Genomic DNA, 27,123 nt, shown 5'->3' with positions numbered 1-27,123 from the left:
CCCACTGCCAGCCCTGGATGCACGCAAGTCTCTCCCGCCTTCCTGCCTCATTCTTGGAGGGTGCCCATCTTATTTTATCTTACAGAATAGAGAGTTGAAGCTTTGAGAAGCCAGGCCAGAGGCCCACAGTCTCATACCCAGATAGTCTAGAACCAAGCTCTGAACCTGTAGGACTGCCTGGGGATACCAGTCTCTCCTGGTCCACCGTGATATGTTGCCAGAAAAAAAAAAAAAAATCAGAAATCCGAGCACCACATAGCCCCCCCTAGAGACCACTCCCCAACTCAATCTTCCTACTCCTGCTCCCGACCACCTCAGCCTTTAGCCACCTTGAGTCCCCCGTGGGCTTTATGGGTTCTCTCCACCCCCCTGCTCTACTCAACTTGTCACAGTGTCTCCTCAGCCTCTAGAAGCCTGCTGTTGGGGGTGGGGCAAGGGGCGTGGTCGCGGTCTCCTCTGGTCAGCAGCCCTGTGAGTTTTCATTCACCTTCCGGGTCTCTTTGTGTGAAGATCCCCCCCCCCCCCATGTGCATGCCTACTGCGAATGCTCAACACCTCCACAGAGGGAGACTGTGGTCCCCACACATTTTCACCTTTATCCTGCACCTCCTCTGAGTGGGGACACTTCCAGATTAGCCTGAGACTAGTTCCCCATCTGCAGATCAGAATCAGTACTTCCTGCTCCCCGGGTTCCCATCAGGGTCCCTCAGGTCCTCACGCTCCTACCCCCAACCTGGTTCTCCATGGTGACTCCGGCAGGAAGATGCACCACACCGCCCACCTGCCCAGGGGTTGCTGCTGGGACGTGGTCCCCCAGCAGGAGCTTCCTCAGCCTTGGCAAGGGGCTATAAGGACAGTCTGAAGCTTCCATTGACAGAATGGCCTCTCTGAGCAGTTCCTGGAGGTTCCACTCCTGTGTGAGTGGTACCCAGCCACCTGCGTAGTACCTGGGAAGCAGTGAGCTTCGGTCTCTGAGGTAAAATCTACTGAGGTAGAGGTTCTAAGCCAGAGGCAAGAAGTGATCCTGTGGTGTGTGACCAGCTTCATCCTCACCCCGACCCTCATCTCAATTCTGGAGAGCCAGCCAAGGAAGATGTTTCCACCCTGGGACTCAGGAACAAATGGCCACTTCATGCGGCTACCCCAGAACAGCTTGTAGCAAGAGCTCAGGAGAGCTGATCTCTCTGGCTTCTGTCATCGTTTGCAAAGGTCAGGCACGAGCCAGAGCAGCTAAAAGAGGAGCCTGCTCAAGAACTCTACCACGAGTTTTTATGTTTCTAAACATCCCGCCCCCAAAAGAAAGAAGCACAAACCCACTCCTTGGGCTGACATCTTGGAAGGGTACACAGGTTTCCAGAGGGGAAAAGATACAGGTTTAGACCGTGCTCCCCCAAAGCAGCCTTGCTCGGGGTTCACATAGCTGGCCACTCACTCATTCTAGACTCTTGAGACCATGAAGGACTCATTAGTCCAGGGAAGCTCTGGAAGAAACTTGTATTTACTGGTTTTGTGTGCATAACAAGCTGGAGTTATCACAGAGAAAGGAACCTCCCTTGAGGAAATGCCTCCATGAGATCCAGCTGTAAGGCATTTTCTCAATTAGTGATCAAGGGTGGGAGGGCCCATTGTGGGTGGTGCCATCCCTGGGTTGGTAGTCCTGGGTTCTATAAGAAAGCAAGTTGAGCAAGCCAGGGGAAGCAAACCAGGAAGTAACACTCCTCCATGGCCTCTGCATCAGCTTCTGCCTCCAGGTTCCTGCCCTGTGTGAGTTCCTGTCCTGACCTCCTTTGGTGATGAACAGCCATGTGGAAGTGTGAGCTGAATAAACCCTTTCCTCCCCAACTTGCTTCTTGGTCATGATGTTTTGTGCAGAAATAGAAACCCTGACTAAGACAAAAGTCAATGGCTGCTTGGGGGAGGAGGTAGGCCTGTGACCTGGGAGACACAGACAGAAACAGGGCCGGACGGGGAGAGAAGCCCAGCCTTGGTTTCACTGAGGGAGAGCGAGAAAGGAGGGATAAGAAGAGAAAGAAGGGGTGAGGTGGGGTGCCTGTGGGCAGAGTGCTTGCATCTTAGCTGGATGCACTGTAGCTGAGTGTGGAGAGTACAGCTTAGTTGGCAGAAGGCTTGCCTCGCATGCACACGACCCTGGGCTCCATCTCCAGTGCTGCATAAACTAGGTACAGTGGTGGACATCTGTAGTCCTAGCACCTGGGAGATGGAGCAGAAGATCAGAAGTTCAAGGCCATCCTTGACTACATGTCGAGTTTAAAGCCAGCCTAAGCTGTCAGAGAGGCAGCTGACCGGGTACATTAGCAGCCCCAACGCTCGCTTACGAGGTTGGATGCAGATGGGCTGGAAGTTGAGTCAACCCCAGCTACATATCGAGTTCAAGGATGGCCAGGACTCCATGAGACCTCTCAAAAAAAAAAAAATCATAAGACACCGCACCTGTCCTGGGCCCACCATCACCCCGGTGGGACACTCACCATGTACTCCATGTTGGAGGCAGGGGGATACACCTGACCTCGCAGTTTGTTGTGCAGCATGAGGATCTCCTGGCGGTCTGACATGGGGATAGCCCTGCGCACTCGGGAGTGTGGCTCTGCGTGCTGGTACTTGCTCAGCAGCCTCTCCAGGCTAGTGCTGTTGGGAAGGAAAAAGGCCTGCACTCCGCAGACCAGTAGAGCCAGCCCCACCGGGACCATATTGTTCAGAAGACAGCTCATGGCCCCCACGCCTGCAGCCACAACTGAGGGGACGGGGCAGCCTGGGCTCCTGAAACAAGGGCTGGGCACTGGAAAGGTTCTGGAAGGAAAAGAGGAAGTAGGATACAGCAAATTAGAACCAGGTCAGCCATGCCCAATGCCGCCTCCATCAGAACAGGAAAGGCTCTGTCCCATCAGCACAAGTTGCCCCAGTCCTTGCTCACACAGAAACGCCAGGTATGTAACTGTCATGTGGGCTTGGGAGTTCCAGGGGCAGGGTGGACAGAGGTAGGAAGGGGATAGAAGATAAATGTTCTAGAACATAGGCAGAATACTCTGTTACCCAGAAGTGTGAGCCTATAGTTCCCATTCTACAGATGGGACAGCTCGGGTTAAAGCAGCTGCCCAACAGGAGCAGGGGCTAGCGGGATGTTCACTGTTTCATGACACTTTCTGGAAGAGCTTCCATTTTGACTTGAGAATACCAACACACCCAATTCAGGGTCAGGGACACCCAATAGCCAGACAATCAGGTCTGGCTCTAAGGTTCTTGCATACTGCCCTGCCTTCCGGGAAGGATGCTCAGAGGCAGGTCAAGTGGTGACTCTGTAGATGAGGACTCACTAATGAAGCCTCTGGGGTGCTTAGCCAGGGCCTGTCCCTGGAAACCCTCCAGGGTTCCAAGCAAGCCTGTGTAAGACCAAAGGCACAACATAGAGAGGCAGGGTTCAGCTGTTCTCTAGTATGCTAGAATCAAACCCTGACCTGCTCCAAGGGAGGAGGCCTTGGGGGCAGAGCCCAGGAGACCAGGGAATGCCTACTGTGTGCAATGGCCCAGCCTGAAAGCACACCAAGAATATAGAACATTCAGAGTGCCCAAGCTCTCTTGGGTCGCTCACAGCACCTTAAATGCACATCCCAAGCTGCAGAGTCAGGTCAAAGTGACACGCCAAAACACGTCACTGCCTCTCCACCCTGAGATCATGGCAGTGCCCCACCTGTGTTTCTCCGTGCTTGACTAGCGCGAAGGGCAGGACCCAAAGCATTACCTGTCATGTGCCGCCCTACTGTGGCCAAAACCCAGGCCTTGCTGAAACAGATACCATCAGAGTGCTATCCTACCAACTGGTAGGAGAAATGGTGAATCCACTGGTGGTGGGAAATGGGGTAGAGAACTATACAGGGGGTAAAAGGAGCCAATGAATATAGCATGGTAGTAAGTTTAAAAACAGGTAGAGGATGATACTGCATGTATGTTTGATACATAGGCCGAGAGCTATAGCTCAACAATGGGCCGTTTGGCTGCCTTCCATTCCTAAAGCTGAAAAGAGATAGACAGAGACAACACACACTGATTCATTCATATATATATATATATGTGAATATATATATATACACATATGTATATATATGTGTGTGTATATATACATATATATACATACGTACATATATACATACATATATACACACACATATATATACATATATACATATGTACATACATATGTATACATATATATACACGTATATATACACACACAACACACACAGATATACATACACATACATATGTATACATACACACTCTAACATACATGCACACAGAGACACACATGTACTCATATGCACACAAACACATACACATAATCACACGTACTATTGTACACACCTATGCACAGATCCATACACATAGACACATCATACTATAAATAAATAAACTTTAAGATATCACAACACAGACACAAGCAGAGAGACATGTATGAGGGGACACAGGGAGATGATGCCACCTGCAAGCCAGGGGAGACCTCGGGAAGAGCCAGTCTCACCCACAGCTCTGGCTCTGGCTCCTGGTCTCTGGCACTGAGGCAGCCATGTGAACCGTGGGGTCAAACCTCAGCAGAGCAACTTCACACCAGGCAATAGAGAAGCAAGAAGAGAGGTGTCTCGGGTGTTCCTGGGCCGTAGCATGTGGAAGAACAAGATGGGGGGGAGAAAGACTCAAGTCCGTGGGACTGGGTACTTGCTGTCAAAGCAGAAAGCCACAAACTGGGGCATGGCTCACAGGGACATGTCCAGAATTGCAGCTTGTGGGGACCATTCACCACCCATTACACAAACAGCTGTATCAAAACTAGAGTCGGGGCCAGATGTGCTACCCCTTCCCTGTATTCCAAGGCTGAGGCCAGAAGATCACAGGTCAAGGCCAGCCTGGAATATATGGTAAGTTTGAAACCAGCCAACACAACTTGACAAGATCTTGTGTCAAAATTAAAAAAAAAAAAATTAAGGGACGGGAAAGATGGCTCAGCCGTTGAGAACATCTGCTGCTCTTGTAGAGCAGATGATGTTAGATTCCGGCGTCTATATAGTGACTCACACTTGTCTCTATAACTCCAGCTCCAGGTGATCTGATGCCCTCCTCTGACCTCCATGGACACCAGGTGTGCACATGGCGCAGACACACACAAGAGCAAAAACACCCACCTACAGAAACAAGTCGGATTCCGAAGGTCCCACTAAACATCCCGAAGGGCTGGAATGCATAGGACCAAGCTCGCTCCTCAACACTGTGTATGTGTGTCTGCCTTCTCTTTAAATGGTGTGCGATGTGTGCTTGCCATAGGGTGCGCCCGGAGGTCAGAGGACAACTTGCTGGAGTCAGTGTGGGTCCCAGGGATCAGATATAGGTCATCTGGCTTGGTGGCAAGTCCCTTCACCCACTCGCCAAATCATTCATTGGCTCAAAGACCTTTTGTGAAGGAGCAGTACGTGCTGTCCTGGTTGCCCAGATTTTAGCATGACTGAGCTGATCCTGACAGACGGTCTTGGGGGCTTTGGGGGGATTCCTACATTTTCTGGTCTCCAGGTGAGCACCTAGCTGCCATGGCTCCATTACCCTGTAGTGTAAGTCCTACGGCTTCCATTCTATTAATGGGACCACTAGAGTTAAGGTAGCTGCCCAACATTGGACAGCCAGAGCCAGGAGCTGGGGCTTGAGGGATGTTCTGAGGGCCAGAGGGGTGTTCACTCTGTTTCACAGCACTCTCCGGAAGACTTCCATTTTGACTTGAGAATACAAGCGTACCCAACTCAGGGACAGGGGCAGCTAGGCAACCAGGTATGGGCCGGAGGTTGTCATCCTATCCTGCCTCCCGGGAAGAATGCTGGGAAGCTGGTTAAGCGGTGACTCTGTAGATGAGGACCCCTGAATTTGTGTCCCTCCGGGAAGACAAATGGAGCCTCTGGGATACTTAGCAAAGACACGCCCCTCCTCGGCAAACGCATGCGCAGTATCATCTGTGCTGTGTCCTTGACACTCTGTGTGGGTTGTCCTCTCCAGCTGCAGCCAGTCCTCCTGCTACTCACAGTGGGAGCCTGGGTCTTGGCTCCCCTAATCTCTGGAATAAGGCTCGTGTTCCTGGGCTCTTCTCTCCCAACTGATATATTTCCTTGGCCTTGCCAAATTCCACACCCTTTTTTCTTTTTGTTTCTGGTATGCATGTGCAAATATGCATGTCGCCACATGTTTGCATGCATGCTCAGAGGTGTGCAGATGTTGTCCTCAATCACCTTGCACCTTATATACTGAGGGAGAGTCTCTCGCCGTTTCATCTAGCCTAGGTAGCCAGCTTGCTCCTGGGATCCCGCCTCTGTCTACTGTGTGCCCAAATTACAGATGGCCACCCCACCCACCCAGGTTTTACAGGGGTTCTAGCAATCTGAAACCTGGCCCTGACACTTGTGCAGGAATTTGTTTACACCCTGAGCCATCTCTCTGACTCTCAGTATCATTTCTAGAGGCGCCTCCTCCTACCGACCTTCTGACACTCCATCACTCACCGACTTGCACTATCCCCATGGGGGCTGCAGGGCCACACAGCTGAGAGGGACTTTGCAAGGTTTCCTTCTCTTTTGCTAGAGTGACAGAACAGAATTCAAGTGTCAGGAGCCATCTAGCAAGGGCTAAGGCTAGCAGGTGGCCTTCCTGGAGGTGGCCCACTTTTTTTGCATGGCCTAATGTGGGTGAGCTCTGAGAGTCAAGGCCCCCAAGAGACTTCACCCCAGGATTGCTTCTTGCTTCTTGCCCCTTCCTGTCACTGTTACATAGCCTGGGCATCAGCCCACCCTGTGGAGCAGACCTCCTGCAGATCAACATAAAGATGAACTTTCATGAATTAATGCTGTTTGGATGGATTCATGATTTTATAGAATTCCTGATTTGATTCAAAATAATCTTAGGAAGAAAAAATTTTAAGAAATGGTTTTAGTTGTTTTGCTAGAAAGATGAATAATAAGATTAGAATCAAGAGTAGAATGTGCCCACTCCTCAGAATAGTAAGTAAAGGCTGCATTATAAGAAATGCAATGAGCTGTCATGATTACACTAAAAAAAAAAAAAAAAAAAGCTTGGGACAAAACTTTCAGGTCCAAGGATGAAGCCACAAGTGTGCACTAAGATAAGGCCGTAAGAGACTGTTGCTTTGAACTTCTAAGGAGCTTCCAGAATGAAACACTGCTTCGAACTTAATATCAACATCTTTCTGTAACTTCCCTTTTGTAACCTTTTATCTCTGAGGTAATTGTCTAAAAAGTTTTTGTCTAAAACGGTATAAAAAAGCTAGAGAAAAGAAATAAAGTTGTTGGTTTGGGGATTCTCCCTCATCTACCCACCATACACCAAATGCATATGTCTGTCTTGTGTGTAGGTGAGAAGACTGGCCAAAATGTGTGTGTGTGTGTGTGTGTGTGTGTGTGTGTGTGTGTGTGTGTGTGTGTGTGTTAATGTATATTGAATCTATATGTACCTGTGTGAATGAATTTTGGTTTTTTTCCTTTTTTCCTTTTTTCTCTCTCTCTGGCTCAGAAAGAGTTAACGAGCCTGGCTCCTGGCTAGCTCACCAGAGAAGGGAGAGCTAGCAATAAACCCTTTACTTAACCCCCTGCTGCTATACAGCAAGAGTTAATTATCAGAAACAAAGACATTTAGCCTTAGAATACCAAAGAGTTTAAAAAAGGTAAATATTACCATAGCTGTCTCCCAGACCTGGAAATCCTCTAGATGCCGAAAAGGTCACCGAAAAGGTCACCGGCACCCAGGAGAACCCCAGCCAGCTAAAGCATGTAAATCCCACAAGGACAAGCCAAGAGGGGGTACAGGAAGCTTGGACAATGCTCTTGAACCCCAGGGTCAATGATGAGACTCTGATTTTGAAATCAACCCTGCTGGCCTGGCTACATTGCTGGGACTGTTTGTCTGCACTGGGACATGACTGTGGACAGAAGATTCTGTAGCCCCATTCCACAGCACACAAAACTGAGTCCTGCACACATTAACAGGCTTGGGAGTCTGGCCAGCCAATTGGAGAGTGAGCTTTTTGAAGGCCTGAGGACTCAACACAGTTTCCATTGCTCTAGCCTTCCAGTGACCCTCCCAGCGCCGGATGGTACTCGATACCATTTAGAAGTTGAGAGGCAGACTTGTTGAAAAGCTCGCAAAGCTCCTGGTCCAGATATAAGGGGCCAATAGGGAAGATTGTTGCATCATGTAGCCCAGCTGGTCTATGTTTGGGGAAGCCCGCCAAAAAGATGTCAGGGCTAAGACACCAGCTGCTGGCCCGGCCTCCGCACACGCTGTTCCTGCAGCCCAGCCCCTGACCCCAGAGTGCCCGCTGCCAAGCCTGCCGGTGAACCTCTGCTCACCATGGACTCCCCTTCCTGGAAAGCCTTGTGGGAATTAATCACTCCGAAGACCTGTCAGCCCACTCAGCCCTGAGTCCCAGAGTCTGTCTGACACATCTCTGTGCGATAAATATTTATGGTATGAGGGAGGAGGGGCATGTCTCCTCCGTTCTGGATCACAAGAGCCATATAAGGGCTGTGGTCCATGGGGGCCTCTCTGATGGCTGCATCCTGGGCTTTCAGGGAAACAGAACCTGGGTCGTCTGACCTTTGACATTGCCTCTCGACAGCTGGGTGGCCTCAGACAAAAGCATTCAGCTTCTCTGCATGTGGGGTGGGGGTGCTCTAAGCCCCACAGTTCTGAGTGATGGAGATAGTGAGTTGGTCCCAGTGGAAACCACACTGCAACCTGATCTCAAAGTCTGGAACTGGGGCTTCAGATTCAGCTCAGTTAGTATAGCACACACAAAACCCTCCATTCCATCCTGGCTACTGAGATGCACTTGGGAGGTGGAGGCAGGAGGATCAGAAGTTCAGGGCCATCCTCAGCTACATAGTGAGCTTGAAGCTAGCCTGAGATACCCGAGACCCAATCTCAAACAAACAAGCAAAAGACGGGCGCTAGGACCAAGGGCATGGAGCTGACAGGACAGTGCTCCCTGTGGCTCTTAGTTCAAAGTCTCAGCTTGGCCTGAGCAACACAGAACTTAAAACTCCTGTCAAGCATCTGAAACTTGGGAGAAAGGAGCCCCAGACACTTGACTCAGTGACCTTTTAGCCTGGGCCTCTTGGCTTTCTGAGGAAGAAGTCCCAGGACATCAGGGTCATTGCTAACCCTCTGGCTGGGAACCACCCAGACCACTGTGCATGGAGATGATGGTCATCTTCCTTTGGGGTCCCCTTTCCTCTGTGTCACAGGCTTGTCTGTCTGGGAGCTGGCCCCCAGCACTGGGTCTGGTCACTATGCACCTCGCCTGCTGGCTGCTCACAATGGGCTTTCTTATGGGTTGGGACCTGGGTGATCGACCCCCAAGCACACAGCCCGTTCTGTAGTGCTCACTCCTTCCCTTGGCCTGCACGTCCCACTGTGGCCAACTCCAAGCCACCAACCCATGTGAAGCCACTAAAGACAGTGTCTGTCGGAAAAACCACTGCAATTGCCCACTGGCCACCAGCCACCAGCCAGCTCAAGGCACAGACAGAGCAAGAAGCAGTTTGAAAGGTCTCAGCCTCAGGACTCGGCTGCCTTTCATTTAAATGTGACTTCCTTTCTTCAAGTTTGTATGCTTTAATCTTCACAGAGGTCCTGCTTTCCGGTTTGTGACCTATCAGAAAAAATGAGTTATCAGCCCTGGCATACCAAAGGCTAATTAATGAGTCCATATCCACAGTGATGACTTGGCCAAGGCGTGACAAGCGGGGATGGCCCAGCACTGTACTGGTCCCTTCGTTCCTGGAATCTCGTGTGTCATCATCTGCACAATAGATGGGCTCACTGATTTTATTAGCCCCATTTCACAGATGGGGAAATAGAGGATGGTAAACAAAGACAGTAAACAGCCTGATCATGGTCATAGAGAAGGCCTAAGGGGCAGGGACAATTTACTCCTTAGACTCCAGTCTCCCATCTGTCCTCCTTCCCCGGGAAGCATCTCTGTTCCACTGCCCTACATCGATGAGATGCCACAGCCCAGAGGCTGTTCACTGGACAACCCCTGATCCCCACACAGCTGAGGGTTTTCCCAGCTCTCTCCTCTTCAGATCTAACAAGGGAGAGCTCAAGTCTGAGTAAGAAGCCAAGGACAGATTAGAGTCATACCCACAAACCACCCAGAAATCCCGGGAATGAAGTGTGGCTGGAAGGAGGGACATCCCCCATCCCCCACCCCCAAGCAGATCTCAGTGATCCAGGCTGGGCAGGGAACATCCCGTTACAGACGCCTGGGTGAGCAGCAGACAGCAGGCGGTGGCGTCTCCCCTCCTAGCTGGATCCTGTCTGCTTTTTGACAGGATCAAGGTCAGACGGAAGAGAAGTGAGAGGCTGGCTCTGTCCCTGCTGGTCACCCCACAGTCACTCCAGCTCCCCACACCTAGGTGCTGGCCACTCGCAATCTCTGCCTTACGGGATCAGGTGTCCTCTGTGCCTCCAGCAGGAGACACAGCCCTTCAGGGACTTAAGGAACAAATTCAGATGCTTAACAGATACATAACTCTGTCGTGTTAGCCAAGGGCTTTACCGTGAAGCAATATCTTCTTATCACTTTTTATTTTGAACCAGGGTCTCACTAAGACACCTAGGGTGTCCTTGAACTCGTGATCCTCCTGCCCCAGTCTTTCCAGGAGATGGGATCAAAGGCCTAAAATACTAAGCTAGACTAATTCTGGACAAAACGAATACTCAGTCAACAAGCATTTAAACCACTTCATGCTAAAACCAAGCAAGTCCCACGCAATTCAACAAAATATGTTTTTAAAAAAAAAAAAAAAAAAAAAAAAAAAAAAAAAGAGGCCAAATTAAGTGCCTGGATTAAAAAAAAAAATTAATGTTTTCTTAGAAATAACCCATGCGTAACTCCTAGGCCTGACTTCCTTCTGCTGATGTGGAAAGGTTTCCGTGGCAACGATTCACATCAAACTCTGGATAAGGAAATGACTGGTACCATGGTCATAAGTACTGTAGGAACATGTCTGAGTTGGGCCTGGGTTCAAATCCCATCCTGTAAGGAAAGCTACAGGCTACCCACAGGGGTCATTATCTCTCCACAGCTCTAGTGCCTCAGGGACATGGCAGGGAGGGGCCAGGACAGGTGTAAAGACCATATAGGATTCGATACCTATCTGGCCAGTGCCCACAGTACCTCTTTCCCTTTTCCTTCTGAGTGAATTTGGCATCCCAGACAACCTTTGCTCTGAGAAACGGGGGCAAACAGGACTAGCTGCACAGCCCCAGTGCAATGCTGTCTAAGAAGGTCGAACAGCTTCAGTATGGCAGAGCCAGGAACTGGCTGTGGAGTCTCCTCTGTCGGGCTCCACAGACAAGGAAGTCCTGAGACCCTGAGACCCTGAGACCCTGAGACCCTGAGACCCTGAGACCCTGAGACCCTGAGACCCTGAGACCCTGAGACCCTGAGACCCTGCCTATGAAGGGAGGCTTTGCCCAGTCAACATTGGTGCTGGGAGCTAGGCTGGAAAAGGTCCCTGCAGAGGCGGGGGCGTGACCCCTGTGGTTGGGGCAGATGAAGGTGTGAAGGGGATGCTATCTGCATGTACTGAAGTCAAGCACAGAAAAGGAGCCAGGTCATAGGCAGCCAGCGTCAGGTAGCCAGGGGTTTTGAAGGCAACTGTAAGGAGCCCTGCTTTCTGCCCAGTGCAGAGAGGATCTTCTGTGGGAAGTAAGTGCTGGGTGAGGTCTGGTTTAACTTTAAAAGCCTGTCCGTGGGCAGCAGACCGGCAGAACCTCACCTTTGCGTGTGGCCCAAAGCCAGCCAGACTCCGAGGATTAAACACACACAGGTCCTTCATGTGAAGTTTAAACCCGGCCCGCACCTTTAGAAGTCTGGAAACGGTTATCCTGAGGGTGGGGCAGCAGGAGGGCCTGGGGGACCTCTGCAGGCTGGCTGGGCTTGGAAGCCTCATGTGGGAGGAGATTTCCCTGACAGCAGGTGAGTGATGCTCTCTCTCTCCTCTCTTAGATGTTGAGCCTCAGTGAAAACTAGGTTTCTTTTAAGTTGGAAAGATCTCAGACCGTTTGAAAGATGAATTACAAGAGGCATGAATGGCCGCTCAAGAACCTCACCGGCACTCAGGAGAGAATCGCACCCACCCAAGGCTGGCCCCTCAAGAGGCTCTAGGCTTAGACTGGCCCCAACACTCCTGCAAAGTAAACCAAGAGGAAAGAGTCCAGATAAGGACCAGCCGGGGAGTGTGGAACCCAGACAGGGCCGGGTTCATCCCCAAGCTGGCAGGGCACTCTGTCCCACACTGCCAAGGCCCTGATGAAAATATCTCTTGGTGCTAGCCAGGCTGCCAAGGTCCTGGAAATAAATAGTGTGTTCAACCATGGAGGAGGTCAGTTAGGATGTGTGTGTGTGTGTGTGTGTGTGTGTGTGTGTCTGTCTGTCTGTCTGTCTGTCTGTCTGTCTGTGTCTCTGTGTGTGTATCTGTCTATCTCTGTGTGTGTGTCTCTGCTTGTGTCTATGTGTGTGTGTTATCTCTGTCTGTCTCTGTGTGTATATCTGTTTGTCTGTGTGTGTCTCTGTGTGTGTATGTATATCTATCTGTCTGTTTGTCTGTCTGTGTATGTGTGTGTATCTGTCTGTGTGTGTATGTGTGTGTGCATGTGTGTGTATGTGTGTATGTATGTGTGTATATGTGTGTGTATGTGTGTGTATCTGTTTGTCTGTGTGTGTCTCTGTGTATATGTGTGTGTGTATGTATGTATGTCTGTGTGTGTATGTATGTGTGTCTGTCTGTGTGTGTGTGTATGTGTGTCTGTGTGTCTGTGTGTGTGTGTGTATATGTGTGTGTATGTGTGTCTGTGTGTGTGTATGTATGTGTGTGTATGTATGTGTGTGTATGCGTGTGTGTATGCGTGTGTGTATGCGTGTGTGTATGTGTGTGTGTATGTGTGTGTGTATGTGTGTGTGTATGTGTGTGTGTATGTGTGTGTATGTGTGTGTGTATGTGTGTATATGTGTGTGTGTGTCTGTGTGTGTGTGTGTGTGTGTCTGTGTGTGTGTGTATATGTGTGTATGTGTGTGTGTGTGTGTGTGTGTGTGTGTGTGTGTTGATGCTCTTCAGGAGTCATGTCCCTTATTTATCTATTTACATTTTAAAAATGTAAATGGCCTGTGGCTTGCAGATTCAGCTAGGCTTGCTGGAAGCACAGGCCCACGCCACCACACCCAGCTTCTTTACATAGTCTCTAGGGATTGGTCTTGGGTCACTGGGCTCGTACAACAAGCACTTTGTCACCTGAGTTGTCTCCTACAGCCCTACAGCTGGAGCGGCTTGTGGTTGGTGCAAAGCTGGCTTCATGGCAGGTAAGTAGATGCACCCACCAAGGTCCCTGGCACTCAGAGGCACTACACATGCTCGAGAAGGACCCCGAATTCTTGGTGACACTCACTAGGGTCCCAGAGTATCTGGAATCAGCCCTGTGCAGAGTGCCACCAGGTGCCGTGTGCTTCCCAAGAAAGGTTTTGGTTTTGGCTTATCAGTTGCCTCTAAACCAGGACCCCCACATGCTGTACAGCTAAGGGAAACCCTGGCCCCAGACACCCTGCTCCTTGGCTCCGGGTTACAGGGATATTTCAGCCACCTACCTCCTCCAGAGGCAGGAGGATTGGCAGATTGGAGGCCAGCCTTGGCTACATAGCAATACCTATTTAGCAGAGAAGAACAGGATGCCAGCTACACTTCCTGGTTCAGTTGGCATCTGGTCACTTGTATGTCTGTGGAAACCGCGGGGTAGCTGCTAGTCTGGGGACCACACTTAGAGAATCCTTGCTCTAAAGACTCTGCTTAACATCTCATTCCACACCTTAGGTTTTGTTGTTGTATTTTGTTTGCTCGGAGCAGGAGCTCACACAGCCCAAGCGAGCCTTGAGCTCATCATGTGGTTGAGGATGACCTGGAATTCCTGATCCTCCTGCCTCCGTCTCTAACACTAGGATTAGGGGTGTGTGCCACCTTGCCCTGTTCATGAGGTACTGGGAATGGAACCCAGGGCTCTGTGCATGCTAGGCAAGTACTCCTTCAGCTGAGTCCCCTCCCCCTGCTTTAACTCAACTTTTCCCAGACCCCGGCACATGCAGAGCTTAGTCCTTACCGCCTGCCTCTACCAGTATGCACTTCGTATGTTATCGAGAAGGGATGGCTTTGAGTATTTCAAGAAATGTATATTTTTGAGTCATTTTCTTCCTGCCCCTCATGAAGACGCTGATAACTTGCTATGAAGAGCCACTGGGAATAAAATCAGAGCAAACGTAGGTGGTGACAGGTCGGAGGTCAGTTACAGAGGGCTTGCTCTTTGTTGGCAAAGAAGACCAGGACCTGGCATGGTGTGAGGCCTACATGACCCTACCGGATGCTTTTATTACCAAATCTCCAGAAAATCCCATAAGTAGTGTTCAGATTCCCAGGGTCCCTGGGGTCCCCTCAGTTTGGCAACACAACTTATTCTAGAAGAAGCAAATGCCTCCATCTCTCTCAGGACTTGCTCTTAGATAATAGTTGCTTAGTGGCACATCCCATGACGGCAGGATAGACCTCACTACCCTAGGCTGACCCTTCACCCTGGCCATTCCTACTCCAGGCCTGTGGAGCCATGTGGAGCTCTGCCTGGTGCGATCATCAGCTTCCTCGGTCTCTTTTCCATTTTTTTTTTTTTTAAGTTGAAACATGGTCTCTTTGGTCTGATGTCCTGGGTCCATTCCATGAAGGGTCAGAGACCCCGGCCTGATGCCAGCTCCCAGTCCTCAAGAGCAAGTGGGATTCTTTCTGCCTGAAGGATTTGGGGGACAGGGCTAGCTCTGGGATCTCTGACCTACAAGCAGAACGGAAGCACGGTTGCCCTTTGTTCTGGAATGTTGCCATTCAGCATGAAAACATGACAAGTTCCAGAACCTGGGTTGAAAATGTGAGCTTTCATATTTTTTAAAAAAAAAAAAAAAAAACCAATAAAAAAAAAATAAAAAAATAAAAATAAAAAGAAAAAAAATTTGTTGTTTTTAATGATGGGCCAGAAGTTGCAAAATCCCTCATTAGCCACCTCCCCCCACCCCACCCCACCCCACCCCTCCGATTCTGTGGCTTTTTCCTAAGCTGACGCAGCACTGGAGGCCAGGCAAACCTCCTGGCTGGAGCATCATGTACTCATGGCCTGGAAAGTGGGGAGTGGAGGGGGGCTGCCCGAAAGTGCCACAGTTGCAAGCTGGGGGTCGGAGACAGATCAGGGCTCCCCCAAGGCAATGTCTCAGACATTATTCTCAGTGGGTTTCTGTGACTCAGGACAAGACGTCAGCCCCGCCACAAAACTCTAGGCAATAGTGTCTGTCTGTACCCACCACAGAAGAGCTCCCAGCCTGCCGGGTGAGCACAGCCCCGCCGGTGCGACCTCAGAGGATAAAGGAGCCAGCTTTCTCACCGTTCCACATCCAATCACCATGTGACCTGCTGTCTCCTCTGCACACACATCCACAGAACCACACACACAACTGGGGCAGGAGCTCACACAGCCCAAGCAAGCCTTGACCTCATTACATGGTTGAGGATGACCTTGAATTCCTGATCCTCCAGCCTCCCTCTGGAGCACTAAGATTAGGGGTGTGTGCCCTGCTCTAACGCACTACAAAGTACAGCCGGGCCCCTGGCTGGGCCCCACTGTAGGTTCAGAGGAAGGTGCTGTACCAGATGACAAATGTGACCATCACAGCAGCGTGTGCTACAAGGCTTGTCGGGATGTGAGGGTGCTTTTAGCATCTCCAGGTGCCTGGCCCCAGGTGGAGTTGGCAGGGAGGTGATGTAGGGCAAGATGTTTGTGGAAGTATGCAAAAAAAAAAAAAAAATGCTCTACAGAGAGTAAGGGTATGCAACTCAGAGGCGCAGCACTTGCCCGGAACCCCCGGTGACAAGCTACGGCGTGGCTCGGTAATGGCAGGCATACTGTCCTTATACACACTATGCTTTGTTTCATCCCCACACAAAAATGAGCCAGATATGGTGGTGGTGCTACAACTATAATCCAAGAATTAAGAGGACGGAAGCCAGCATGGGCTACATTTGGAGTTCCAGGGTGACACAGTGACACCCTGTCTCAAGACAAGAAAGAAAAGGCTGTGATGAAATCACCACGTTGTATACTAAAACAAGCAAAACACTAAAGCCACGTGTGTTGGTGCATGGCTTCAATCCCAGAACTCTGGGAAACAGAGGCAGGCAATCTGAGTTCGAGACCAGGTTGGTCTCAAGAGCAAGTTCCAGGCCAGCCAAGGCTACATTGTAAGACTTTGTCTCAAGAAGAAAATGCAGTAAAATATTCAGGTATGAGCTACCAAATGCATGGAACTTGCAAACACCCAGACACAAAGGCCGCATGCTGCAGGATTCCATCTGTGAGAAATGTCCAGAGTCCCCCGGAGGTGAGTAACGGCAAGGTCTGGAAGTTGAAGCCTGGGGCATAACTGCTCATGCACCCAGGATGACAGTGTTCTGGAACTAGATGGTCACAGTGGCCATACCACACTGTCAATATACTCAACGCTCCTCAAGTGTGCACTTTACAATGCTGAATGTTAGGAGGGCTGAGGAGACGGCCCGGCAAGTGGTTAAGAAGGCATTTGCTGTCCTTCCAGAGAACCTAAGCTTGGTCCCCAGCACCTTCACGGGGTGACTCACAGCCACCTGTAACTCCAGAGCCGGGATGGGATCTGACACCTCTCCATCCTCCTTGGGCAGTACAGACCCACATACAGACGAACACAGACACATAAAATAACTAACTAAATAAGTGTTTTTGAAAGCAGTACATTTTGGAACACAGGGATGACTCAGGGGGTAGAGACACTTGGCTTCCAAGCCTGAGAACCTGGAGTCAATCACTTCCTTAGATCCATAACCATAGACAGAAAGACGGACTCTATGAGTTGTCCTCTGACTTCTACACATGCAACCTGGCGTGTGCATACCCACACACGTGCATGCGCATATCCAAATACCTACATACATGGATGCATGTGTGCATGCACACGCATGCACGCACACACGCAATAGTGATTTTTTTTAATTTAAAGATAAAAATGATGTATTCTCTCTCTCTGTCTCTCTCTCTCTGTGTCTCTCTGTCTCTCTCTCTCTCTCTGTCTCTGTGTGTGTGTGTGTGTGTGTGTGTGTGTGTGTGTGTGTGTGTGTTCTACTTTTTCAAGAAAAGACAAGACAAAAACAACATGACTGAATGCCCTGGACTCAGGACCCCCTCATGTGGCTGCCCTTGTCTGCTCTGTTGCTTGCAGGGGACTTTGTTGGGGACATCATAAGGTGCCCTATATCACCTAGCTGAAGGACCTCTCCATGAAGTGTAATGATGGCATTCTGACCACACCGTGGTTTCCCATCCTGAAGAGCCATCCAGTTGTCAACCCCTTGATTGACGTGGGCTCCGAACATCTGGGACTCATCAAATGCAGTGAGCAGCAGACACGGAGGCACCTCCCCTACTCACAAATTACACTGGTGATGGAAAAGAGCCTCGAGCCAGCTCCCACAAGGCCAAGGTCAGCACCAGGGTCCTGCCTACAGACACTCCAGTGGAGTTCATGCAAGATGGATGCCATATTGGCGGGAGCGGGCTTTGAAAGGCCTCATGATCCTCTTTCTCCACCCGGGTCCCTCCCCCTGCAGACCAACCCTGCCTCTCACTGACCCAGGTTACCAGACAAAGGCCAACGGACTGAGTCCTGGTGAAGAGCCCTGTCAGTACAGCTCCTTCTTGCCCTGCATCACACCGGCCCCCAGCCCCACCTGGGGCTAGGCTCCTGGTGATGCTAAAAGCACCCTTATGTCATGAGACAGGCCTTGTGGCACACTCTGCTGTGATGGTCACATTTGTCATCTGGTACAGCACCTTCCTCTGAACCTACAGTGGGGCCCAGCCAGGGACCCAGCTGTTTTGTGTTCTGCACATGTGTGCACCTGGAGCATCAGTGGATGGAGCATGCCGGATCACAGGGTAGTTGAGAGATGGCTATGGGGCCAGCCATGGACATAGCTGGCCATAAGATGCTCCAGACAAGTGTCAGGTACCAGCCTTACTGTAGCTGTCACTTCCGTTTTGTGTAAAAACCAATACCTCCCTCTTCATTTCCCCTCTCTGGGAGCCTTGTCCAGACATTTGTCCTGGACCCCTTAGATAAAGCCCCCCCCTGTGAATGTCAGGTTGAAGGCAGAGGCAGCAGTGGACAGATGGCTGTCTTTAAAAGGGCAGGACCTACAAGTCGTGGGCGTTAGAGTCCGGAGCCAGGCCCACCTACGGTGGTTAGATCACAAGCCACTCTCCACTTCCAGCCCAGATTCAGGACTCCGAGCTGGGACTGACCCAGGTCCCCAGGCACAGCTGGATTGACCCAGATCTCCAGGCACAGCTCCCAGGGCAAGCAATATAGCCCCACACCTGCTGTTCCTTCTTGGGGGGGGGGGGGTGAGGTGGGAACAGTGGCAGATGTAGGATACCAGATGCATGCTGTACATCTGTTTGGGGCAGGTAGCATGGTCCAGCCTTGTTCTGCAGGGCCTGTCAGACTCCAAACCTTATATGTGGAGTGCGGGATCATCTGGAGAAGGCAGGACTACCCTGCTTGACCCGGGCAAGGAACCCAGGGCTAACAGTGGACATTTCCAACCCACTCTTGGCTCCAGGAGAGCCAGGCATCCAGACAGCCTCTCACACAGGCTTAGTCACCCTAGCAACTCACCTTTCCCTGGAAAGATGGCCAGTTCAAATTGCACTGCAGCAGCAGGCATCTGGCGCGGAGTCTGAACCCCAAAGGAGCTGGCCTTGGCTTTCCTCCTCTGAGGCCAATACTCCTGACAAACAGGAGGACTGATTCAAGATGCCCATTCTAGGAAAAGACCCTAGATGTGGTCCCTAAAACATTCTCTAGAAGAGTTGCCTGTAATCCCAACACGCAGGAAACTGAGACGGAAGGATTTCTATGCGTTAGAGTCCAGACTGTGCTACATCTGGCCACATCTATGTGAAGCTTAGGAGGCAGTCAGAGGTAGGTTCCGGACCTGTCTCCGCTGGTACAGCTCACGTTACCTCTCTGACCCTCCGTTCATTTTGTCTGAAATAGAGTTAGAAGACCTCCTCACCACAAGCCTGTTGTCCTTGAAACTTAAAGGGGCGTGGCTCTGTCATTTGGGACCAAAGGCACTTACCTGCCCCTGTGATCACCTGGACCTCATCCTCACAGAGTGAGACACCCCTCTAACGTAACCATGCATCAGCGAGCCAGTTATCGACGCCCACTCACACCACACCACCGACCCAAATGGTGGCAAATTGCACTGGCTGGGCAAAAGAGCGCGCGCCTCAGTGAAGCGCAATCAGTGAAGTGCACCAGGGATCCCAGCTCCAACTCGGCTTCCTAACCGTGAGTCAGTCCCGGGCAAAAAGCTTCGTAGCTGAGCCTCAATTTCTTCATCTGAAAAGGACTTTGCAGGTTAAGGGCTCGGCAGAACGGCGGCACTCAGCTCTGAAGCACCGAGTCTGACTTAGTCAGGGCAAGAGCGTCGGAAAAGAACAGAAAGAGGAGACATCGCAGCCGAAGCAGTAGGGTGGCTAAGAGTTCGAGAACAGCCTAGGCTACGCGACGAGACCTACAGACAAAAGAGCAGCGGGACCGAGTCCCTCTCACCTGCGCGGAACTCTGGCCTCAACCTGGGGAGCGCTGGGCAAGCAAATTCCGGCTCTGGGACCCTGCGGATGCTGGGCGCTGCGAGTGGGTCCCGGACTTGAGCGCGGCCCCTAGTAGCTTCTTGGAGCATCCTGAGCCACGCCCCCAAGTCCACACGCAGCGCTGATTGGGCTACGAGGCGCCGGCCCCGCCTCTCCCCGCCCCTCTGTTTTCGGGCGGGAGGAGGCACTGAGGACCACGATGCGCAAGGAGCGCGCGGCCCCTAGCCGTGACCATAAAAGTAGTTTTCATTGAGCGCTTTCTGCGCACTGCAGGCCGGGCACTCTCGGACAGTCCGTGGCCCGCGGACCCCACCCCATTCTACTACTCAAGTGAAGGCCAGGACAACAGACCATCGGGAAGGGCCTGGTGAACCCGGGTGTGTGCATTTATCCGCCATAACCTGTTCCCACATTAGGAGGATCTCGGGGGTTCCCAACAATCCAGAAGTGGGAGGTAATGTCCCACTTCTGTGGCGAGGTTATCCCTCTTACTCAAGAACCCCAGGGCGAGGTTCCAGTAAGCTTTGTACCATGTGCCCCAGGGCATTTGGCACCTACCTGGAGCAAATATCCTGAGGTTAGAATCCGGGAAATGACTTTAGGTAAGGTTGACGCACAAACCCTTAAGGACAAGTGGGAAGAGCCAAGAGACATCCCAGAACACTCTCAGTCACATAAAGTAGGGCTGGAGAAGACCACCCATCCACTAAGAGACAAGTAAAGCCTCCCACTAATACCTCCACAAATACTACCAGTAGCAGATGCAGAGGAGCCCCCTAGGGTCCTCAGGGGCCTAGACATGTTGGGGAACCTGGATTCCAACCAGAGATCTTTACCCAAGTCCTTGACTCAGCTCTGTGCAGATAAAGATTCCGATATGTTAATATCTTTGTTTTTAAGTCCCTTCCTTTCTACCCTCAGTTTTGGAAGCACCATCCTCCGACCTGCACTCACTTGCTACACGCTAAGCTGTCTTCCAAGTACCAGAGAAGTCAGTGCTGATTAACAGGGCTCAGAGCAGCCCTGGGGGGGTGGGAGGGGGTAACCCAGGACAAGGCCAGTGAGGGCAGTACTGTCTCCATATACTGTTCTCCAGTGCTGACGATCTGGCCTGACCACCCTCAGACGCCACTGCTGCCACTGCCGGCATCCCCATTCTCCTCAGTGAAGGGACTGACCAACACAGAGATTCCTGCACGCATCTCTGAGTCACAGGTCTCCAAAGTGGCCCTGCCCACTCTGTTGCCAGTGCCCGTGACCATTAAGCCTTGAATGCAAAACTGGGTAAACTGGGCCCTAGTTCCATACCCATGCAGGAACGGAAATAGATGAGGAACAGGGTTTTTCCGGGACTCAACATCTGGCCAAGAGTGGCTTGTCAGTAATAAGAAGTCCCAGGCTCTGGGTGGCCCCACCACACCACCTGAGTGATGCTTTTCATAGCAACCTTGCAAAGCTCCTCACTGGCACAATGTGACTCTTAGACACTCCTCTCCACCAAAGCATTCTACATGCCTGTCACCATCAGGTCAAATCGCCATGCCAAGTCTCCCTCAGCCTGACCATCCCTAACCCCAGCTCCAGACCCTCCAGCTCTCCCTCCTGCTCTTCCTCAGCTTCCCCTTTCCCTCCCCTCTGTGGCTCTCTCTTCTAACCCGACCCATTTCTCCTTCACCAAAAATCGTTTCTGTGCATCAGGAGCTACGCACGGGAACTTGAAGGGCATCTTCTGGTCAGCTTCTCACAGCCTGATGGAAAGGGGGCTCTCCTTACAGATGGGGGCACTGGGTACAGGCAGGTGAAGGTACTTGTCCAGGGTCACCTGGTTGTCCATTGATGAGACTGGGACCCCAACCCAGACAGCCCGTGCTGGAGCCCTTACTATGTCTTAATGTATCTTGCCAAGATTACTACATTGAGACCTAATTACCCAGAGAAGATATAGTGTGCGTGGGGGCGGCGGGGAGAGCAAGTTGGGATGCAGTAAGATCCCCAGGATTGTAAAGAGGACTCGAGAGCTCCTTCCTCCTCTCCCCATGAGAACACAGGCAAAAGCCATCTGTGAGCTGAGCTGAGAAGCTGCCTTTGACAGCCTCACTGCCGAGCTCCACTGTGTATATATAACCTGTCACCCAGGGGTGTCTTGACCCAGCAGCCCAAATAGACCAGGACAGCCTATAACACCTTGGCCTCTAAGTCATGTGACAAGCAGATCAGAGTGTTTGTATTTACACAAGATGGACACATCGGATACTTCAGAAATATTTCATTTCTTGTTGATACATCGGGGAAGCGAAACGAATTTCTAAAGTGGAATATCACGGTTAGTACTGCTGTGTAACAAATTGTCCTATGGTATAGCGGCTTGGAGGGAGATGGTCCAGTTGCATAGTGGTTATTCAGTGCTAATGATATATGTATGTGTATTCATATATACCTGTTTTGATACTCAGTATTATAATTATAATACACACATGAGATATCTTTAAGAGCATCATTTTTTTTTAGGTCTATAATGCACTAGATGAGGAAATCTGGAAAGGTGTGATTAGTTCCTTCCTTATGGACCCTCGTTGGCTGCAATCAGCCGTTGACTGGGGCTCAACACTGAGAATAGTGTTTGATATTGGCTGTAGGGGGAGGGATCCCCACTGGGTTGCTGGCTGTAGTGGCTCCAACCTTTCCAGTGGACAATGTCAGGTGTCAGACACGTGGTGCCTATCTGTCCCTGAAACACGCATCCTCGAGAGCCAGGTGGCTTGGGAGGGCCTTTGATGACCTGGTGTTGGAGGAGTGCCTCACTCTATTGCTAAAACCACAGAGGATAACCAGCTTCGAGGAGATGGGCACAGGGCACAACCCTACGCAAGTGGAAATGAAGGAAATGAAGAAGTCTTTAAAAAAGAAAAAAAAAAAAGTCCACAGATGACCAGACGCCATACAGCCGCTCCATTAAAAACAAGGTATCATTCCCAGGGGCTGAGTACCTAACCTAGTGATGGACACCTAACCTAGTGATGAGCACCTAACCTAGTGATGGACACCTAACCTAGTGATGAACACCTAACCTAGTGATGGACACCTAACCTAGTGATGAACACTTAACCTAGTGATGGACACCTAACCTAGTGATGAACACCTAACCTAGTGATGGACACCTAACCTAGTGATGAACACCTAACCTAGTGATGGAAACCTAACCTAGTGATGAACACCTAACCTAGTGATGGAAACCTAACCTAGTGATGGAAACCTAACCTAGTGATGGACACCTAACCTAGTGATGAACACCTAACCTAGAGATGGACACCTAACCTAGTGATGGACACCTAACCTAGAGATGGACACCTAACCTAGTGATGGACACCTAACCTAGTGATGGAAACCTAACCTAGTGATGAGCACCTAACCTAGTGATGGACACCTAACCTAGAGATGAGCACCTAACCTAGTGATGAGCACCTAACCTAGTGATGGACACCTAACCTAGTGATGAACACCTAACCTAGTGATGGACACCTAACCTAGTGATGGACACCTAACCTAGAGATGAACACCTAACCTAGTGATGAGCACCTAACCTAGTGATGGACACCTAACCTAGAGATGAGCACCTAACCTAGTGATGAGCACCTAACCTAGTGATGGACACCTAACCTAGAGATGAGCACCTAACCTAGTGATGGACACCTAACCTAGTGATGAGCACCTAACCTAGTGATGACCACCTAACCTAGTGATGAACACCTAACCTAGAGATGAGCACCTAACCTAGTGATGGACACCTAACCTAGAGATGAGCACCTAACCTAGTGATGGACACCTAACCTAGAGATAAGCACCTAACCTAGTGATGAGCACCTAACCTAGTGATGGACACCTAACCTAGTGATGAGTACCTAACCTAGTGATGGACACCTAACCTAGTGATGAGCACCTAACCTAGTGATGGACACCTAACCTAGAGATGAACACCTAACCTAGTGATGGACACCTAACCTAGTGATGAGCACATAACCTAGTGATGAGCACCTAACCTAGTGATGAGCACCTAACCTAGTGATGAGCACCTAACCTAGTGATGAGCACCTAACCTAGTGATGGACACCTAACCTAGAGATGAACACCTAACCTAGTGATGGACACCTAACCTAGTGATGAGCACCTAACCTAGTGATGGACACCTAACCTAGAGATGAACACCTAACCTAGTGATGGACACCTAACCTAGTGATGAGCACATAACCTAGTGATGAGCACCTAACCTAGTGATGAGCACCTAACCTAGTGATGGAAACCTAACCTAGTGATGAGCACCTAACCTAGTGATGGACACCTAACCTAGAGATGAACACCTAACCTAGTGATGGACACCTAACCTAGTGATGAGCACATAACCTAGTGATGAGCACCTAACCTAGTGATGGACTCCTAACCTAGTGATGGACACCTAACCTAGTGATGGACACCTAACCTAGTGATGAGCACCTAACCTAGTGATGGACACCTAACCTAGTGATGGACACCTAACCTAGTGATGGAAACCTGACCTAGTGATGAGCACATAACCTAGTGATGGACACCTAACCTAGTGATGGAAACCTGACCTAGTGATGAGCACATAACCTAGTGATGGACACCTAACCTAGTGAGCACCTAACCTAGTGATGAGCACCTAACCTAGTGGTGAGCACCATTTGTGAGTCATGACAGACTTGATCTTCCATTCTCATCCACATGGCCCAGCTGCGTGCCTTCGCTCAGCTCACCTGACCTCTCTGAAGAGCACCCATGAGACAAATGATATCTTTAACTTGCTGGTTGGTATCATCCTGAGCCAGTCAGAGTGAATTCAAAACCCCGGCACCTCCCGTCTGTTGCCTTGAGAAAGTTGCTAGCCTTTGTGATGCCAAGGGCCCATCCAATGGCGACCACCACAGCCAACTCCCCCATCCCCACCCCCATTTCTTAAATCATTAAATGGTTAACATGGAAATCACTGGAACATGTCACATCAAGGGTTAACATAGGTGCTGCCAGGGCCACAGGGCTCTGGGAAGTTCTGCTCTAATCAGATTTTCCAGACTTTTGCAATCTCAGGATATAGTTTCTTTAAAAAGGAAAAGAGGAAACTTACAGCCTTTGTATCCAAATAATGGTATTGTGGATGCGTGGGATGTTCCAGAAGAGAAAGGACCAAGGTCCATGCCATTGTCCCCAGGAGAGGGACTAGCCACAGATTTCCTGAGAAATCCTATCAAGAATGCCCTTGTGACCTGGGAGATTCTGGGGAAGTTGAGACAAAGGGAAAGTCCTTCTAGGCCTGAGGGAGCCAGATCTGCTGCTCCGGGGGCATGATGGGACACGTAGTGCACCCTGAGGCTACTCTCCCTTTCCAGGGACCACTCAAGCTGCTGAGAAATCACATCAGGCTGCGAGACAGAAGTGTCAGTGGTCTGCTGATCTGATCCTTCCATGCAGAGCCATGGGCTCTCCTGACTGTGTCCGTCTCTGGCTGCTGGCTCACTTCCCACCCGGGTTCTTACTCACTAGCTATTTTTATCAGAGTTTTTGAGCTGGACACAGAGCATCAAGGCCGGAGAGTTCCACTGCTCACTGGCTTCTGTGCACGGACAAGCGGGTGCAGAACGTCACCAGGCCACAAGTGCGTCAAAGACCACTAACAATCGGCGTTAAAGAGTCATGCAGTACCACTTTGTGATGGGCACAGCTCTGGAAGAACCACTGAGATGGTGAGGCTCTGTGTCCCTGTGCTCATTCCTCTGGGTGAGATTGATAATGGCTGTGTAGACAAGAGGGTACATGTGTATATGTGTGTGTGGGGGTCCATACATCACTCTGACAGGAGCTCTGAGAACACTGGGGGGCAAAGATCCTATGAAATTAAAGTTGCAAGTGATGGAAGCTTCTGAGTAAGCTTCTCGGAAGGGCTACATGGAAGATACAGGATAGCAGGGAGCACCCGCCCACCAAGACACTCTAAGGACTAGAGGTGGTCCCAGACAGGTGCTTAGAGGCCCAGACATCCTTTCAGATGCTGAAATTTAAATCAGCAAGGGGAGACAGTTGGGGGCAGAGTCATCAGGAGTGAAAGCAGGGACCTTCCAAAAGGGCTGAGAAGGTGGTCACCTTTTTGTCATCCACTATGAATGCGGACATATGACAGATGTTATTTTGGAAGCAGCATGCAGCTCTCACCTGGACCTGGGCCTTCCTGGACCTCAGAACTATGAGAAGTATACGTGTGCGGTTTGTGAGACTGGGAGTGGCGTTCAGTGGTAGAGCACTTGCCAAGTATGTGTGAGGCCCTTGGTTCAATGTCTAATACTATAACAAAAAATTTTTAATTAAAAAATAAACTTCTGGGCTGGAGAGATGGCTCAGTGATTAAGAGCACTGACTCCTCTTCCAGAGGTCCTGAGTTCAATTCCCAGCAACCACATGGTAGCTCACAACCATCTATGAGATCTGGTGTCCTCTTCTGGCCTGCAGGCATACATGTAGAAAGAACACTGTATACATATTAAATAAAATCGTTTTTAAAAAAATAAATTAATTAATTTCTGGGGGCTGGAGAGATGGCTCAGAGATTAGGAGCACTTAGCTGCTAACTGAACCTGAGTTCAGTTCCCAACACCCATAACCACCTGGAATTCTGTCTCCAGAGGCATCCGATGGCCTCTTCTCACCTCAGTGGGCACACACATGCACATACAGAGACATACGGTATTAATAAAAATAAATAAATCTTGAAAACATTTTAAGTCTCTGATGCTTTTGTCTTGGCAGCACAAACAATAGAAAAGACAGCTGGGCATCGTGGTCCCGATGCCTTGGGTTTAATTTTCTCTAGACCCTTAATTAATAGTGGTCCAGCAACACTGCAGTATACGTCACCCTGACCCTCATCTGTGACTGGAGGATGTGGAGATTATTCCTGAGTTCTCGGAGATTCCAGAGCCAAGTACTACCTCACATCAACTCAGGATCACCCCCATATGACTGAATCCTCAGCTCTGGGTCTGCTACTGGAATCGGAGCCAGGACCCAGAGTTTGAGGAGGGGCCCTCAGAAGTCCAGAGATGCTCTGAGGATGCTCCAGCGTGCATGCATGTTCCCACTGGGTATCTGCTGAGTGTATGCTGCCCGAGGCGGGATGCTCTCACAGATAGAAGGCGGAAGCGAGAGAGGGGCCTGGAGGAGAATGTCAGCAGGTCACACACAGAGGGTGGCTGGCTTCTCACAAGGGACATCAGTGAG

At 50.4% G+C, this 27,123-nt stretch overlaps 1 protein-coding gene across 1 annotated transcript in view; it reads right to left on the bottom strand.

Moving 5' to 3' along the window:
* Positions 1-19,937, bottom strand: part of Crispld2 (cysteine rich secretory protein LCCL domain containing 2) — a 57,971-nt gene extending 38,034 nt beyond the window's left edge. Inside the window, exons 1-2 of the mRNA XM_034522946.2 lie at positions 19,802-19,937; positions 2,490-2,808 (exon numbers count right to left, since the gene is read on the bottom strand). Coding sequence (XP_034378837.1) covers positions 2,490-2,729 — 240 coding nt within the window. The 5' untranslated portion in view covers positions 2,730-2,808; positions 19,802-19,937. The remainder of the gene's footprint in view (positions 1-2,489; positions 2,809-19,801) is intronic.
* Between the last annotated feature and the right edge of the window lie 7,186 nt (positions 19,938-27,123).

This window comes from Arvicanthis niloticus, chromosome 18, assembly GCF_011762505.2.
Source record: "Arvicanthis niloticus isolate mArvNil1 chromosome 18, mArvNil1.pat.X, whole genome shotgun sequence".
NCBI classification, from domain to species: Eukaryota; Metazoa; Chordata; class Mammalia; order Rodentia; family Muridae; genus Arvicanthis; species Arvicanthis niloticus.
The sequence above is the reverse complement of the archived record's forward strand: the minus strand, read 5'-3'. Positions and strand labels throughout refer to the sequence as shown.